Source organism: Molothrus aeneus, chromosome 4, assembly GCF_037042795.1.
Source record: "Molothrus aeneus isolate 106 chromosome 4, BPBGC_Maene_1.0, whole genome shotgun sequence".
NCBI lineage: Eukaryota > Metazoa > Chordata > Aves > Passeriformes > Icteridae > Molothrus > Molothrus aeneus.
In genome coordinates, this window is record NC_089649.1 from 50,849,918 (window position 1) to 50,867,337 (window position 17,420).

At 40.0% G+C, this 17,420-nt stretch overlaps 1 protein-coding gene across 1 annotated transcript; it reads right to left on the bottom strand.

Moving 5' to 3' along the window:
- Positions 1-1,081: 1,081 nt before the first annotated feature.
- On the bottom strand, positions 1,082-16,189 carry KLB (klotho beta). The gene is made up of 5 exons (XM_066549124.1): positions 15,452-16,189; positions 8,303-8,810; positions 5,707-5,975; positions 3,065-4,208; positions 1,082-1,443 (listed from the first exon to the last, which is right to left on the bottom strand). Exons 1-5 carry the CDS (start codon positions 16,187-16,189, stop codon positions 1,082-1,084), a joined length of 3,021 nt encoding a protein of 1,006 aa, XP_066405221.1.
- Positions 16,190-17,420: the final 1,231 nt, after the last annotated feature.

The window sequence follows — 17,420 nt, forward strand, 5'->3', positions numbered from 1 at the left end:
AGAACGAGATTTGTAAGACCATTTAAACTAAATACATAGATGGAAGCAGTAGTCTGAAAATACAATGCTTTATTGCTCAATTAAGAAAACAAGGGACTTGACCTCAAAGCTCAATCAGAGTGTATTGTTGAGTTTCACCAGCAGTGATTTGTTACCTGGGGACACATCTTGGTTTCTTCACTGCTGACCTTGCCGTGTAGCAACATCTAACTGGGAGGTTGTACCATTTCTGTGCAGTAGTAAAATCCACATTGTCACTTGCTCCATTCAATTTGGAAAAAGTACATAAAATACTGGGACAGTGCAGAAACATACTTGGCAGCAAGTTGCTAAAGCATCCCACACATGTTAAAAAATTCCAAAAACTGCCTGAAGATCCACTTGTATAATGACAAGTGCAATTTACATTAATCACTCTATTGAGTGGGTTAATAGTTACTATTTATTTAGATGTTCTCTGCTAGTAAAAAGTTTTATGGCTGCCCCATTTTGGAAATGAAAAATAGTGATTGCATATGGTTTTGTCTCCAGTTCCATTTGCTTAAAACTACTTCACCCAATCTGTAAGGGTATCTCTTGGTCAATAATGGAGTTAACTTGGTTTTGTTCTTTTTGGGGCTATCTTCAGAAGCTGGCCTGGTACATTTCATTCTTGGTGTTGTCCAACTTAGTTGAAGGTTTCTGGGGTTTAATAACACTTCTAAACCCTAACAGTTTCATGCTGAACAACACTCAAAACATGAATACACATCACAAGACTTTAAAAGGTGCATATCAGTTCTCAAAAGTTGCTCTTTGCAAGTAAAGCTGTTTTAAAGGTTATTCCAAGGCACAGGAGGGTCATAATTTTTATATTTTTTTAACAGAAGAAGTTGTCTTCTAGGTACAGTAGGTGGATAAAAGTAATTTCACTAGAAACAAGTGCCATGGCTCTTCCTGTGGATGTGGTTACTTGGTTTTTGAATGAAATGCTGGTGTGTGTGGCTGGAGTGACTCAGTGCTTTTCCACAGTTATCTGAGTGGTATCATCCACTGTAGAATGCAGTGATGGATCTCACTGAAAGTGGGCTTGGGCCCCCTTCTAAAATGAGACACAGATGCATTTGATGCTTTTTGCCTTAAAACGTTTCCTTCTTTTTCTTTTGTGAAAAAAAATAATAGCTAAAAGCAAACTGAGGGTAGAGAAGAGGCAGCAGGCAAAGAATATTAACGGCTTCTTCTGAGAAATAAACAAGCAGAAGCTACACTGCTTTTCGTGGCTAGAGGGGCCACAGACTGAGTAGTCAGCAGGAAAGCCATTGTTGCTTATCAGGCTATTGTAAAATCTTACTGAAGGCTTTTCTTTTGAATCTGACGTGAAGAATCCAAATCTGGGCTTAGATTTTTCTTCAGTCAGCTTAAACGCGTAGTAGCCTTTAATCTTGACTTTGTCAATGTAGTAGGCTGAGAAGGAAAAGAAACCAAAACAAAGTGTTAATAAAAAGTTACATTTCAAGTAAAACTTGCATACTTTCTGGTAAAATTTCAGATTTCAAATTGTTAGAAATGTAAAAAGTGTACTTCGTAAAATATTTACTGCTAATACTCAGTTGTCTCAATTACATAGGAACAGTGCCTTACTGTTTTTAAAAAATCCTTATGATTTTGGACCTACCCCATGAAAACTGGATTTGTACAGGGTTGGAGCTGGGAGTTTGTTTTGTCCTGGGAAAAGCTAGATGCTGCTCTTAACTGGAGCCAGCTGCAATGACTTGGGAGCAGCTGCCCATGAGTGCCATGAGAGCAGCTTTCCAAGAATTCCTGCCCTGCTCCAAACTCAGCTGCTCATCCCTGCAGCATGCATGGCTCTGTGTTACACTGCTGCACCCAAGTGCAGGGTGAGAATACTTAAAAATAGCAGGCCTTGAAGTCATGTGCAGTCAGCGAGCATAGTTGGGAATGTGACCCAGACTAAGAATTAATTCCTTTAGTGATGTATTGTTCTTTTGTTTGCAGTATGAAATTAGCATGGAAAATAAATCAGCAAATGCTCATCATCATCACTACATTAGTCCTGTAGTAACTAAGAAGGCTAAGCACTGGAGAGAGAACACTTTTTTCTTGGTATCTAAAAGTAATCTGAAGCCATGCTTAGCCATGAGTAAGATTTGTCTCATTTTTATTAACTCCTCGAGAGGAGAAACCAGAATACCTAGACTGTGTTTGATGTCAGTTACCTCAGAAAAACTTTTGAAACCCCCATGTCCTGATCAGGATCTCTCTACAGCTCAGCAGTAGGGAACAGTGAGGGCAGGGATGTATTGCACATCTCATTTTGCCTGTATGGGTCAGGTACCAAGGCCTTGCTGGTAGCCTGTGTCCCCCTGCTTTTCTTTAATGATTGGTTGGGGGAAGAGGGAGGGGAGGCGTGAGGTCTCTGCAGCATTTCTCATACAATAAGCTGCTGCTGCTGAAGATCATTGCCTTGAATGTTTTTGTCCTCTACCTCCATAACTCTTACTAGTTTTTCTCTAAAGTGAACAAGTAGATTTCCATATGTGCCCAGGAGAAAACAAGCAGTGGAACAAGAACTAGAGTCGGACTCTCCCTTCAACAGCAGCTGGTGCTGCTGGTGCCCTGCTGTATTTCCTCTGTATGTCCCTCCAGGTCGCTGTGGATTTGCTTGCACCTTTCTGTCCAATGACTAGTTCGGCAAGCAAGGAGGCTCTGCCTTTCTTTGGAGAGTAGAAACTTTAATTGTTTCTTGGGAGTTGTTGGGCTGAAGTGCCACCTCCTAATAATTTCTGAGTAACTACTCTGCTGTATGTGCATGCCCAGAGAGCTTCTCTCATGGTTTAAACTGGAGGCAGCTGTAGCTGTGTTTTGTGCAAGGCACTTGATGCCATTCCTGTGTGTCATAGCTGCCCTGAGTGTGGCTGCAGAGTTGGGCCCCTCAGGGGGCTCAGTGCTGCTGGCTCCTGCATCTGGGCCAGGACTGCTCGCTCTGTCCAGGGCAAGACTTAGCTGTGCCTGGCTCTGAGCTGTGGAAATGGCTCTGGGGAACTTGAATCTGTCATGCACTCACCTTTTAAAACCTCTTGTATGTATTTGCCCAAGTAATAATTTCGAAGTTCATCATTGTCCAACGATGGGTCGTCTATTCCATTTGCTGTGATGTAAATGTCAATGTCACCATAAGTTTTTTTGATCCACCTGAGAACTTTGCGCATTCCCCAAGGCACCACTGCCAAACGAGAAGGGGAGCTCAGGCAGGTGATATCCTGCAGAAATTGAATGTCACAATCAAATTCATACTGGCTTCCATTCTGAGGTTCATCAATCACAAATCTGGTGGTGAAATGATTCAGTGCATAAAAGTCAGCTGCACCTTTGACAAGCTGCTTTTCCTCACTTGTGAAGGATGGCAACAAAGTATATGAAAGGCCCTTTCTGTTTTTAAAGGTGATGTATTCCCTCATAGTAGCTGGATAGTCCCCAGTCTTAAATATGGGATTGGCAAACCAGCCTATTTCAAACTGAAGAAACCTGTTGGCAGCTTTTGAATGAGATTCAAAGAAGGGGTTGGCAGGCTCAGCCCAGTCGGAATGCAGGGACAGGGACACTTTGCCGTACTGAGAGGGCCGGTACCGCTCGTCGTACGTTCTCCAGGCCATGGCGTGTGCTAGCAACAAATTGTGTGCTGCCCGATAGGTGTCATTGCTGCTCCTCTTGTAGACATTGCTTAGCTGGTTTGGCTCATTTATTGTAATCCACAGTTTAACCAAATCACCAAGCTCCCTAAAACACAAAGCTGCGTACTCTTGAAAAGCGTAGGCAGTGGACTGGTTCAACCATCCTCCTGTCTGCAGCAAAGGACCCGGCAGGCCCAGGTAGGTGTGAGTTGGATAATACAAGGTGACCATGGATTGAATGTTCAGTTTCAGGGCTTCACTAATCACACATCTGTAATACCTAAGAACTTGCCTGTTGACCACTGACAAATCTCCGTTGGGTAAAATTAGTGACCAGTCAAGTGCAAATCTGTAATGGGTGACTTTCATTTTTTCCAGGAGATCCAGTTGCTTTTTAATACTGACAAAATCTGTGCACTGTGCTGGTCGGGTCTTTAGCTTTACCCCTTCAACTTTGTGCAGAAGCCCATCTCCTGTGACATTCCAGAGGTACAAGCTGGAATCACAGAACTGTGGTGAGGAAGCTGCTGATTCTGCCTGTGAAAATAAAAATATGTTACAATGGGTTTTAATTAAATGAACATAATATCTGCTTGTGATCTGCATTTCTGCCTGTGTTTAGCTGTCAATTAGTGGTGGATGTCAGAAGTCCCTGCTTAAATGCTCCAGGGGGAAGATGATAACCAACTCACCTATAGGGGCTTTGTGCTAGTGGTCATCTTATCATTCTGTTCCTTTCCCTATGAAAAACATCAAAATAGCACTTTTTGATTACACATGGGCATTTGCCCTGCCACCAGCCTACATGACGTTTTCACAGAGACAGCTCTCCCTGATCGAGTTCACTCTGGTCATGCACACAGCAGTTCTCAGGCAGAGGCAGCTGCCCGGAGAGCAGGTGGTGAGAACAAGCACCAGAGGCAGGCATGGATTATTTTGGCACTGCTGCTGTGATCAAACTTGTAAAATTGAGGCATACTTATCTGACACAAACAGCTTGTAGCATTTAGTTATCTTTTCTATCTCCTATTAGTTAAAAAAGTTCAGAATAAAACATTTTTTGATATTCAAATTTTTAAATGCTTTTTCTAGGTTTCAAAGTAAAGTTTAAAATATTTAGATTGCTTTTTTTTCAAAGGAAATGGGTTTTTTTTTTTGTGTGTTGCATATTAACAAGATATATAGAAGCTTAACTTTTTCTTCCCCTACAGTTGTCAGTCAATAGGTTAAATTATGGGATTTTTGTGTTAGTTTTTGAGGCTGGTATTTGTCATGGGACTGTCTGTGTGCAATGACAAGAAGGGTATCCCAACCTGCCCATACATACAGTTAGCTTATTTACGAAGTTTAAAGCAGAAATAGAAGAAAAATAAAGTATAAATAGATCCTGTAGGAGCCAGTTTGAACAAAAGGTTGTATGATCTGTTTTCTAATGTGAGCTCAGATGGTAAAACCTCAAGGTTGGTTATCTTCACCTGTGCTATGTGTCATTTTAAAGAATGGCTTCTTACCCACTTGTCTGAGTGGCACTTAGAGCCAGGCCTAACCCAGGAATGTGTTTCTGCTGTAGACAAGACCTGGAGCCTGCAGGTCGCTCTGCTGCCACCAGCATAATCACCTTGTCCCTGCCCTTTGTCACTCTCTCCATCAGGCTTCACAAGCATCCCTATGGCCACACTGCAAACTGGATTTGGAAACCCCTGGTTGAAAAATAACCCAGTAACAATTGGTTGGATCAACTTCTTGGTTTGAAATTTCCTCATCTGATGTGCCACATGGAGACACAAGCAGAGGGAGGGCCACGCTTGGAAGGGCACCTGCAGCAGGGTCTGCTGCCGCAGCAGTAGCCAGCACTCTGTGCCCAGCTCACCTGAAAACCTGGAAACACAGGAAATTGGACCAATGCAATTATGGCTTAACTTCTGTTGGCAGTGTGCATTGGAATTCTGGAATGCAAGGTGCTGTGTATGGTCATTTGTTCAGGGAGCTGCTGATCACTCTGTTGCCAGTGATCCACCTAATATTTTATGCTTACCTTGAGAACAGATTCGGTGATACCCCAGGAGAAGTCACAGGAGAACTGAGCTTGCAAGTTTGGGGTGGAATCCTTTGGGAAGAAGCCATTTTCTTGTATGATTTGTTTATAATAAAGTGCAGATGACTTGGGAATCCTTTCCTTTTTTTTGCTTTTGAAATCTACATAAAATAATCCACGCCTGATGTTGTAAGCATGCTGCCATTCAAAGCCATCAAGGAGGGACCAGGCTGTGTAACCAAACACATCTATGTTGTCGTATTTAATAGCTGCATAAGAGAAGGTAACATCCATGAGTCCTGTATTCATTACTCTAACATATATAAGGGATATTTATGAGAAAGCACTATTTATTTTGAAAATCTTGAGTGTCTTCTCAATGTTTGTATTGACCCACTGTAATTCATTGCAAAACTGATGTATATATCTTAGTCTTTATTTACTAAAAAAAAGGTGTCACTAAGAAATTAAGGTGTCCTTAAGAAATTAAATTACTGTAGAATGCTTTAATTCTGCTCTGACCAAACAAGAAATATGATACCACATCCACATTTGAAGATGCATTTGACAATTTGCCAGTACAATAATACCAGTAAATTAGAGACTCATGAGTCAAAATAAAGGGAGCAACATTTGATCTGGTTTGTAACTTTGTCTTGAAGCTAAAACTCTCCACCTTTATTTGAAAGATGTCTGCAAGCTCATGGGAATGTCTACTCAGCTTGTAAATTGAAAAATCTATTTTGTTGGCATGGGACTGTTAACAACTTTAGAGAAGTAGGGTAGAGCAACCCAGAGACTGATTTAGTTACAAAATGGGTGCAGTGCATGCTGATTACTTCAGGCAATCTTAATGTCCCTCTTGCAAAGGAGTTTACATATGATCATTTATATATAATATATGAGAAAGATGACAACACAACTGCTTTCTCAGATGTGGACCCTGATTCTTCAGGAAGGGCCTGCAAAGCAGCTGCTCAGCAGACACCAAGTAACCACAATGCTTTTCACCCCTGCAGGCTCGTGCCAGCTGGCAGCCTGCAAGGAAAAGTCCAAACTCCATGGTCAGTCATGTTCACTGCCTGTCACCACCTTTAAGCTATGAAATACCATGGGATAACTCCTCATGTTAACCTTATAAGGGCTGGAATGACCTAGGGAAAGCAGTGACCAAGTAGGGTTGCTGAGGATTTTGACACAGACAGGTGGACAAGCCATATTTGACCTGTAGTCCACCACACCAGTAAGCCAAGGAATAAAGATGAAATTTTGTGGTTTATTCTTTCCCAATATCATTTAGCTCAATTTTCTCAGGACATATAATTTTGCACCATTCCGTATTTCCACTGAACCTCCTCGCCCTAGTCACACCAGGCTGCAACTTGAGCAGAAAGCAGTTTTGCATGGTGCATGTATTGATGCAGCAGAGTTCCAAGGTACCCAGCATGGGTATGCAGCATGGGTATGCAGCATGGGCATAGGCCAGCTGGATGTTTTCTTATATGCCAGATGGAATCAGAAAGCCCAAGAGTTTGCAATGTGAGGATATGGGAAGCTGATGGACAAGGGCAGAATACTGGAAAGGAGATGAGGAAATGTAACAAAGCAATACAGTGGCGAGTATTTTCAAAGAAGGCAACTTCTAAATTAGGGAAACCATGGGAGAAAGTACAAAAATGTCTGAAAATACCCATTGCAAAATGTAGAGGCAGAGAATGATGTAGAGGCTAAAGAGATAAGCTAGAATGGCCTTGCAAGTAAAGATGAGTACTTGATGTCTGCACTGAGGAAGGTTGAACAAATGGGAGCAGACATCAAGGGACAGAGTAAGTGACGACTGAGAACATTTTTGTTTGTAGAAGCATATTGAATAGACAGGGGTAAATTTAATTGTCAGAGCAAAAGATGCTGTGTTACTTGAGATGGTGCATGCTGAGATTTTGTGACCGTTTAAATGGGTAGGGGCAAAATTACTATTTTACATATACTATATGGTAAAGAAAATTAAATGTTAGGCAGGTGATAGGTAGAGATCTGGTGGATCAGAGTGAGAGTATGTTTGTAGCATTGTCTGCAGGAACAGTGAAAGGAGAAGGCAGAAACAGGTCAGGATCCTGACTGAGGATTAGGGTGAGGATGAGAAAAGCCCCCTGAAATATAAGGGGAAGGTCTGGGGCAGAAACAAAGGGCTGAAGGTAGGAAAAGCCAGGAGTTAACTTAGCTCCCTATGTCACCAGAGGTGACATTCACAGAAGATCTCAAGGCTTTTCTGTAGCTACTATAGGTGGAGTCTTAGAGTCCTGCAGGAGTAATAGTTTCAGTACGGAAACCCTAACCCTAACCAACCCTAACCCAATGCAGATGTTGGACTTTAGCTTTCTGGGACAGGGGCTATGGGTTTTTTCTGTTTGTACAACACCTGGCACCAATAGATCCTGATCCTGATCCTGACTTGTACTCATGCAGTATAAATAATTAATGATTAACTTCATTGCCATTATCTCATAAAAAAAAAAAGACTAAATTATTACAGAGCTAAATATCAAACGATCAAAAGTGCTCTCTGAAAAATCCAACAAGTAATTTCTGTACAAACCTTGTAAAACCTTATTAATGAAGTTTTTCATCATGTAGATGGCTGTGGTGTCCTCTGTTTTCACATGGCTGTCAGTGAACCAGCCATTCTCTGCAATCAAGATTCGAGGACTGTTGTACTCCAGCTTAATCCAGTTCAGCACTTCCCTCAAATTGAGTGACAAATTTTGTCCCATTTTTGGTAGAGTGTTTGGAGGTTTAAAGTTACTAGGACCAAAGGAAAATGCAAAGAAGTCAGCTGTTCCCTTGATGTAGGTTTTTTCATCTTCGGTAAAGTGTGGCAGAAACAAGAATTCATTTTTCAGTTCTTCTGGATAATCCCCATCCCCATGGATGGGTTTAGCAAACCATCCGAGTACTCTCTCCATGGACTTCTGACATTTAGAAATGTCCAATTCATCTTCCAATTTGTTAGGCTCAATCCAGTGGGATCCCAATACTATGGATATCATCCCCTTCTGGTAGGGTTCAAAGTGTTCTTTGTAGGTATGCCAAACTTTTGCATGAGCCTGATGAGAGAAAAATAGCATTAAATTGTAATTCTAATAAGTCTCTGTGGGTTGGCAGGTAGGTCCATCTGAGGCAGGTAGGTCCATCTGAGTCACTGCAGGCTTCTATGGAAGCATCAGTTAAGGCACATGAATTATCCTGCACAGTTTAATGGGCAATCACTGTCACCCTGCAAGGCTCCTTGGGATGAGGGCAATGATCAGAAACTCGTGTCCTATGACACCTTAGGGCTGTGGCTTTTTAACACATGTCTAAATTTCAGGGGAGATCCCAGCAGGGATAAGAAGAGCTGCTGTTACTAAGACACTTTGGAACAACTCTAACAATGGGATTTGAACTCTGTGATCTAGGCAGTCTTTCTCTGTCAAATGGTGATTCCTGATATGGTTAAAATTTCAAGCCATCTTTAAAATTATTCCATCAAAGATGCATCTCATATGATATTTCATTTGTCAGTGGTGACTCTGTGCTACTAACTGCTCTGTGCTCTGGGGGTTACCTGGCCTTACTGTGATCAAACCACATCCACCCCATCCCTCTTCTTGGGATTTAGTTGTTTTATTCTGGCCTAGTCATATGAGCAGGTATTCAAGTTTTGATATTTGCACAATCCCTAAATGTAAAAACTTGGGCAAAGGACCCAGCTGTGAAGTTTGAACACAAATGTCAACTTACACAGCTCTGAGTGAGAATTTTGTTCAGGATTTTAGTTAATTTCTTCTTTGAAATAGCCACTGAAATGTATCACATCTTAATACTGCTTTTCTGATTTTCATAATGTTTTAGAAAGTGTGTCATTATTGCATGTCACAATTAGCTTCAAATGTCACACTATTGATTACATAAATAAGGGCATACAGCAGACAAAGCTTACACAAAACCAGAAATACATGGGAGGCTGAGGAGCCACTAGCATTGTCAAAGTCCTGTAAGGGAACAGGACAGGTAGCTCAGAGAGGAGTGACCTGGAGTGCAGCTTGAATCACATCAGGTGATCTGACACAGGAGAGGGGAGCTGGCCTCTCCCAGCTGAAGAGTTGTCAAGTAACTCAGAGTTTACCTCATGCCTGGAGTGTGGAATTACACTCTTAAGCTGGAAAGAAAATAATAGCTTGCACCCAGAGAAAAACATCAGGAGCATTGTGAAACACTGAGTGCTGAGTTAGATTGTCATCATTACTAAGCCAAACAGCATTGCTTACCTTGAACAATAATTTCAGTTAATTTATCTAGAAACACACAGCCTTGACAGTTTAAAAAAAAACTCCAAAAGGCCTGATGTCAGGTAGGTATTTGTTTAAGCTGGGGGGTACCAAAGAATTAGAGTTTGTGAAATTTTGTGTATCAGTCGTTTATGGTTTCTAAGGTCATGCTTGTAACATTTGTTCAAAGTCTGTCTTTGAAAATACTGATAAAGTGACACTAACCTTTGAAATGCAGCTTCTGTAGCTGAAGAAGGAAGCCAGCAAAAATGGACTCAAGGCAAATTGCAAGATAGAGTTAAAGTATTATAAAATTGATTTCTTAGTAGCCTCATCAGAAAATTTAAGTGGCCAGCGCCATCTCCTCAGCTGCCCTCACTGTCCTCTCCTGAAAGTCCCTCCAGCCTGGGGTGGCTGCTGGGGCCAGGCTTACTCTGTGCTCTGCCCCTAGGGTTTTCTCACCTGGTTTGCAGAGTTTTTCTCCAGACACAGCCCACAATCACCACTGTTGAAGGAGAGGCATGTGGCTGTGCTGGCTTAACAAGAAACCCCCCTGCACTCAGCTGTATGATGCACAGTGCCAAGGACCATGACAATAGCACCAGGTAAATCACAGCAATCACACTTTTCTAGGTGAAGTGGAGAAAAATGGCTTTGCCAAAAAACCAGCTAATTAGAACATGATATTGACATGTAGAAACCAAGAATCTCTCATCGTATTCATACACATCTTCAGGAGGTGATTAGAAGAAAATAAAGTTACTATTAAAAAGAATGTGTATGGTAGAGGATACAGCCCCAGGTAAAACTCTAGAGGAGTAGGCCTCAGTTATAAATAAGTACATTTAATATGAGTCAAGATAGAATCCTCATATGCAAATTTGTATGTATCACTGGTGACTGAATTCTGAGGATTAACTCTTACTGTAGAAAAGTTCTCACTCTCTACAGTAAGAGTTTTACAGACATAGTAGACACATAGTTGCCTACATATCTGATTTGAGTTGCTAATTATCTGTAAAGAAGCTTAACATTCACAGATAGAAATGCAAACTATTGTTGATGGAATCAGCTGATTTATAGAACTTGCTTTTTAAGACCAGATATGAAACAAACATCAATTTAAAAGCTGTATCATACATCAAATTGGGTATTTTCAGTAAATCTTGACTAATCTTTTTTCAGTTAGAGTTTAATCCCTAATCTTTCACTTTCCTTGTTAGAGCAAGGACAAATGTCAAGGCTAAATACACAGTTAAAGTAGGATCAATGTTGGGTATTTATTCTAGATACGTATGACTCATTAATTTCAGCATATTTTCCTGGTATAAATGTAGAAAATATGCCCTAGTCTTGAAAGTCACAGGAGTGCTATGTCAGTTAGTACTAACCCTGTAAAAAGGCTAGAAAAGTCAACTTAATAAACTGAAGACAACAGTATTTGTTCTCTCTTTTTGAAACATTCTTATACTCCTTGAAATTCTGATCCTGTAATTTAACATATGCACATGCAAAGAGCTTTCAGTAGAGCAAAACTTTCAAATTCTTAAGATACTTTAGCCAAGCAATTTTTCTTTGAAAAGCAATGAGTATATAAAAAAATTGTCAGGGGTATATGGAGTTATTTTAGTGTGCTGGAAATCAAGAACATTTAGGAAAATTAGAATTGAAAAAATAATAATAAAATTATTTGGGCCTTTTGTTTACTTGTTTGGTGTTTAACCCACGAAGAACTAGAATACAGTCTGATGATGATGTTACATTTCAGAAGAAGGGCAGGGCTGTGTGGCTTATTTGGAGAGTGTATTATTGTTAAAGGCTTTTTTGGTCTGCGGTAAAGATGCCCCATAGTCAGTAGAGCTAAAGTAGACCTAAACCCTGTCTTTTGCAAACTGACTCTCAATCCTTGTGAAGGATTGCCTACATCTCAAGGTGCAGGTGACTACACTTCTTGAGAGGCTGTTATGAAGGACTGAGGCTTTGCTATCATGATTTGTTGTATGTTAACTGTCCTGCATTTGGATTGTGTTTTCCTTAATGATTACCAAGAAATCTAAGAAAGCTAACCTGAAAATAACAAATCATCAAAAAACTATGAATCAATGCTGAATTTTACATCATCACTGATGGCTACAACTAGTTGAAAAATCTTCCAGCAAAGACATTTAGAAGCACAGATGATTCTGGTGTCCACCCTAGAGCCATATCTCTCAAGAGAGATTTATCTAAGAGAATCCCTTAGCAATTTACAATTAATAAGCATCAAAGTTCAAATTCCCTATTAATTGTGTAGAGGTAGTATTGAGTCCTTTGAAGTGGTCAGTGGCAATGATTACCCTCTGTGCACGAAGAGAATGCATAGTAACATGCAAATACGTTTTTTGAAATTGATATTTTTTAAAACTCACATTTGAAATTCTTCTTCTGAATTATTTTCCCAATGTGGATCTCCTAAGCACCCTGCTTATCAGCCTCTGATTCTGCATCCTCTACCTCTCTTTATATATCTTGAATAGCAAGGCCCATGAAAAGGCAGGTCTGTCTCTCAAGCAGAGGTGTCTGGGGCATTCCCTTAACAGGATGCAAGCCTTGGAGGGAGCACAGGCAGGAGGTGATTCAGCATCAGCAATGCCTTGTGCAAGCCAACACACAGAGCTCTGGGGCTGGATGAAGACAGACCAACCCTACTTTTGTAGGAAAACCCTAATATGATCATTATCTGCCTAGTTACCTACATGAATTCATTCACGGAAGCAGATAATTTTTTAATCAGTTCTAAAATGCATCTCATTATGGAGATGATCCTTGAGGTCCTCTTCCAACCTGGTATTCTATAAACTTTTTGATATACCAGCCAATTATTTGGGTTTTAAGACACTGTATTGCTTTTGAAAGCAATAAAATTGATGAGTTTAAAACTAAGAGGAATTTCTCCAGCCCTTTTCAAGGGACACAAAAATCTCCAGCAACTTTCAAACTGTTCTTACAATAAAATAATCCAAAGTCCAAAAAAGCAGAGGTTTGTGGTTTGTTATATTGTTTTTGTGATTTTATTAAACTTAGCTTCAGCACCATGACTGCAACAATACACAAGGAAATTAAACTAAAAGTAGGATTCATGTGAGCGCTTCATTTAATTTCTCCAAAGATACTACAAAAAGGTTTGAGAATGATTTTCAGCAAATTGCTGTGCAACAGTGTGGTGGCCAGATTAGCTTCATTTCAGCATTACATACCTGTTTTTCCTGCTCTGTATATTTAATGGATGGCCCTGGTTTGTGCACAGGGTGGCACTGAGGATCGGGTCTGTCAATAGCCTGTCCAAAAATGAAGCCTTGACATGGACAAGAGTGTGGTTCCTCCTAAAGCTGATGACATAAATGGCAATCTTTTCAAGAGCTTTAACAGGCTTTGTCTCACACTGCCAAAACCTGACATTTGGTTGATCTTTTCTTTTTGGGATAATGGTTTTGGTTTGCAGTGGGAAAGTAGAAGGTAGCCATAATACAATGTCTGAGAAACAGACCAGTATCTACTGGTCATGAAATAAAAACCCCTGTGAAATCTCTTTAAAGAGAGAATCTTATAATTTTTCTTGATTCTCAAAGGAGAGATATTTCACAACACATAAATCCTGATTGTGCATCAATCATTCTATTAATACTGTATTGTCAACAATGCAAAATGAACCAGACATTTAAAGTTGCATAAAAATCTTTGAGAAAGATTCTGGCTAATTGGCTTGGAACATCCAGTACCAGATGTGACTTCTGTGGAATGGATGTCTGGCATTACAGTTTATTAAGAGAAATAAATAATTATATCTAGAGACAAGAAGAGTTGGCTCATACCAACTGGTACTTCAAGAGTTTCCATTCCATCCCTAACCCTAACCAGAAAACTCCTGTTCCTCAAATACTTTACTACAAATTTGAGATTTTTCATTGATCTCAAATCTAGAATCTTCAGAAATTTTACAGTAGTATAGGAGAGAACTGCTAATACTTTAGGTAATGCTCATGGGGTTGTAGGAAGGGTACCACAGGAGAATAATTTCTGCCCACGGATACTAAAACAGTCGCTAAAGGATTGTGTGCTGCTGAAGGTCTCCTTAACTCTTCCATCCAAGTGATTTACTTTATACTCTAGAACAAGAAGCAACTATCAAATCAAGTCTGAGAGACAAATAATATTGACCAAGAAAATTAGGTCAGTAATTTGTGTATCAGACCCAGCTGTGCTTGCATTCCTGGAAAATCCAATTGATTCCTTGGCAGAGCAATCACATTCCCTGTGTGTGGTGTGCTGCTTACATGGATTTTACAGAAACTGCAGAGACTGCCCAGTTGGTACTCCACATTTGATTGTGACACTCAGAAATGAAGGCAAGAAATATTGCAGACTTATATAATATCTTTTACATGCATTATATAAAATAGCATTTGAAAACAGAAAGAAGGATTTGGGATCAGTTTTCTTTGAGATGCTTCACAAGTCTTTATCTTTAAATCATTCTTCTGCCAAGTCTGAAATCAGTTAGTGACTCAGGATGCTTGACAACTTTTCTGTGTGTAAAACTTCTATTGACTGCAGTGTGACTTTTTTGAAAAATGATGTTCTGAAGGTTCAAGGCCAGAGGTAAATACAAAAATTTGTTGGTTGCAGAATATTTTAACTACTCTGGCAAATATTTTTTTCCCCACATGCATACTTCTTTCTGTAGGATTAGCCCATTCAGATTTATTTGTTAATTACATGTGTGATGTATGGCAAGTTGTAGAAAAATCCTCTTTGTGACAGTTAAGAATAGTCTCAGCAGGGGGAATTATACTGGCTGCAGAGATGGGATAGAGACCTACTCTGTAAAGTACTTTGAGCACGGCAGATGCAAAAAACACTGTACATCATGGAAATAATTTGAAACTCTCAAGTACTGAAAAGAACATTTGTTTTCTTCTGAACCCAAGACGTGCCAACCTTGCTAGTTCAGAAGCAAAAATTTTGCAATATGATCTTACTAAGCTAGAACAAATCACACTGACATATACATACTCTATGGCCAGTAAAGTTGATTCAATATGCAAATACAAATGAATTTCCTTTTAAACTAATAGAATAATCATTTCAGGATGACCAAATGTGTTTAACTAAATGTAAAGAACAAAGAATGATCTTTAAGAGTTAGAATTTGTATGTAAAAACTAATTTAAATAAAATAATAAACAAGCACTTTAAAACAAATAATTATTGAGTCAGCTGTTGTGACAAGAAATAAGATCAAAATGAGGCTTAATAGAAAGACTGCCTTAGCTAAAGGCTATTTGTTGGTGCTTTCACAATAGGTGATTTTTTAAAGAAACACTGATCACAGGACCAATTCCTCTTATTATTTCCCAGAGCAGTGCAAGATCAATTTGTGAAATCTTATTATACTGTACCTTGATCAAATTGTGTCCTACTGAGTAGACAGCTCTTATTTTCCCTCTCTCTCCTGGAGCATGAATACCTGTACCATACCCATGCCAAGCAACTAAATATGGATTGTGGATTGTAATCCAATATTTAACACGATCCCCAAAGGTCTGGAAGCAAAACATGGCATAGTCATTGAAGATATCAATCACTGATTCATTTTTCCATCCCCCGAATTTTTCTTGCAGCATCAAGGGCAGATCCCAGTGGTACAGTGTAACCACGGGGGCAATGTTTCTGTAGAGTAAAGAGTCAATAAGGGTGTTATAATACTGAAGTCCTTTTTCATTGGGAGCTGCCACCACTCCAGTGGGGAAGAGCCTTGACCATGAAATTGAAAACTGGTAAAAAGTAACTCCCAGAAACTGCAGAGCAGACAAATCTTTGTCCAACAGGGTATAGCTGTCACTGGACGTGCCTGCACTGTCAGTGTCCCTGAGCTCCGCGCGGCTGAAGCGGTCCCAGATGGAGAAGCCCTTCCCATCCTTCCTCCAGCTGCCTTCCACCTGGAAAGCTCCTGTCCCTACCCCCCAGAGAAAATCTTTGGGGAAAGTGTCATATAAAAACATCTGTGTTTCGCTCACGGGGCTGAAGTGGGAGTCCTTTTTCCACACAGATCTTCCCTCTCCGGCAAGCCCAGTAACAATCCTTACGAAAACGAATGTCCAAAAAGCAACAATCTTCTCCAGTCGCTGGCCACACATTGTGCCAGTTTATAGTGCCAGTGTTAAAAATCAGATTTCTTGTACTGATGCTGAAAAAATTCCATTCTTTTGCTGGAGTCCACGCCGCGCAGATCGTTTTCATTTGTCACAAGCTGCTGGAGTGTCTTATCAAAGCTTCACTAAAAGCTGGTGATTGTAAAAGCCCTGTCAATGATTAGCCTGAACTGTGAGACCTAGAACAGATCTGAGAATGGTGTAATTTATAGGGAGGTGGCCTCTGCATGACCACTGAGACACCTGCCTGGCTTCTTACTGCAGCCTGCCTCTACAACAGAAATGCCAGGAACTAATTTATCATCATTTAAAGGTCAGTCATTCTGGTGGGATAATACAGGTGACAGAGGGCCTAAGAAGCTGTCACATCCTTTATTTCTTGTGGAGCTGTGTTTCAAGAAAACATTAATACAATTCACACTACATAATCACCAATTTAAAGGAGATCTATCCTGTCTGTGTAATTGGATGGCTGGAAAGGCAGTGCATGATTCCTCAGTCCTACCCTGCTCAAAAAACCCACCTCTACTGAAAAACTCTTCTTGGACTTGTGGGAAATTTTGTTGTGAACAAGAGATATACATACATCCAAATAAACAAAAAGCAAGTCAATATTTCATTCAAACAACAAATGCAACCATTTTTCTATACTATATAAAAGTCTCCTGTACAGCACTACACACAGCAGCAGTACAAAATCAACAGGGGACTGTTCCAGTTCTTACACAATTTTCCTGGATTTCTTCAAATAAACACAATTAGCAAAGATAATTAGCCCTGAAAAATTCTATTTCAGTATTGATTATTTTAACAATTCATATACACAGCTGGAGCATCAGTACAGCAAATATTTATACAGCAATTTTGCAGTATAATTTAATCTTTTAACATGTTTAGCAACAGTATGTATGTTGAGATACAGTCAATTTACTCAACACAGTAGGACTGGTGCCTGCCATTTTTGTTTTTTCTTGAAGTACAGTAATATAAAGTGTAATAGTAATAGTAATAGTCACATAGTAATAGACATATAGTAATAGACACTGTGTGACCACAGCTGCAGAAGAGCCTTGAGCAACAACACAGAAGTATGAAGTAGCTTTGTGTGTAAGAGAGGTACACATTGATATCTGAGCATTTCAGATTGGGACAATTAATCAGTGGAGCAGAGCACTCTGCTCAGATGAATCAGCCCTGCTGCCATGTGGGCCATGAG

Bases quoted from the DNA above. Each gene is read 5' to 3' on its own strand.
- KLB (XM_066549124.1), bottom strand. From the start codon at position 16,189: ATGTGTGGCCAGCGACTGGAGAAGATTGTTGCTTTTTGGACATTCGTT. The intron at 8,811-15,451 runs GTACAGTATAAT...TTCTCTCATCAG, and splicing joins TAGGACACAATTTGATCAAG to GCTCATGCAAAAGTTTGGCA. The intron at 1,444-3,064 runs GTGAGTGCATGA...TTTCCTTCTCAG, and splicing joins CATACAAGAGGTTTTAAAAG to CCTACTACATTGACAAAGTC.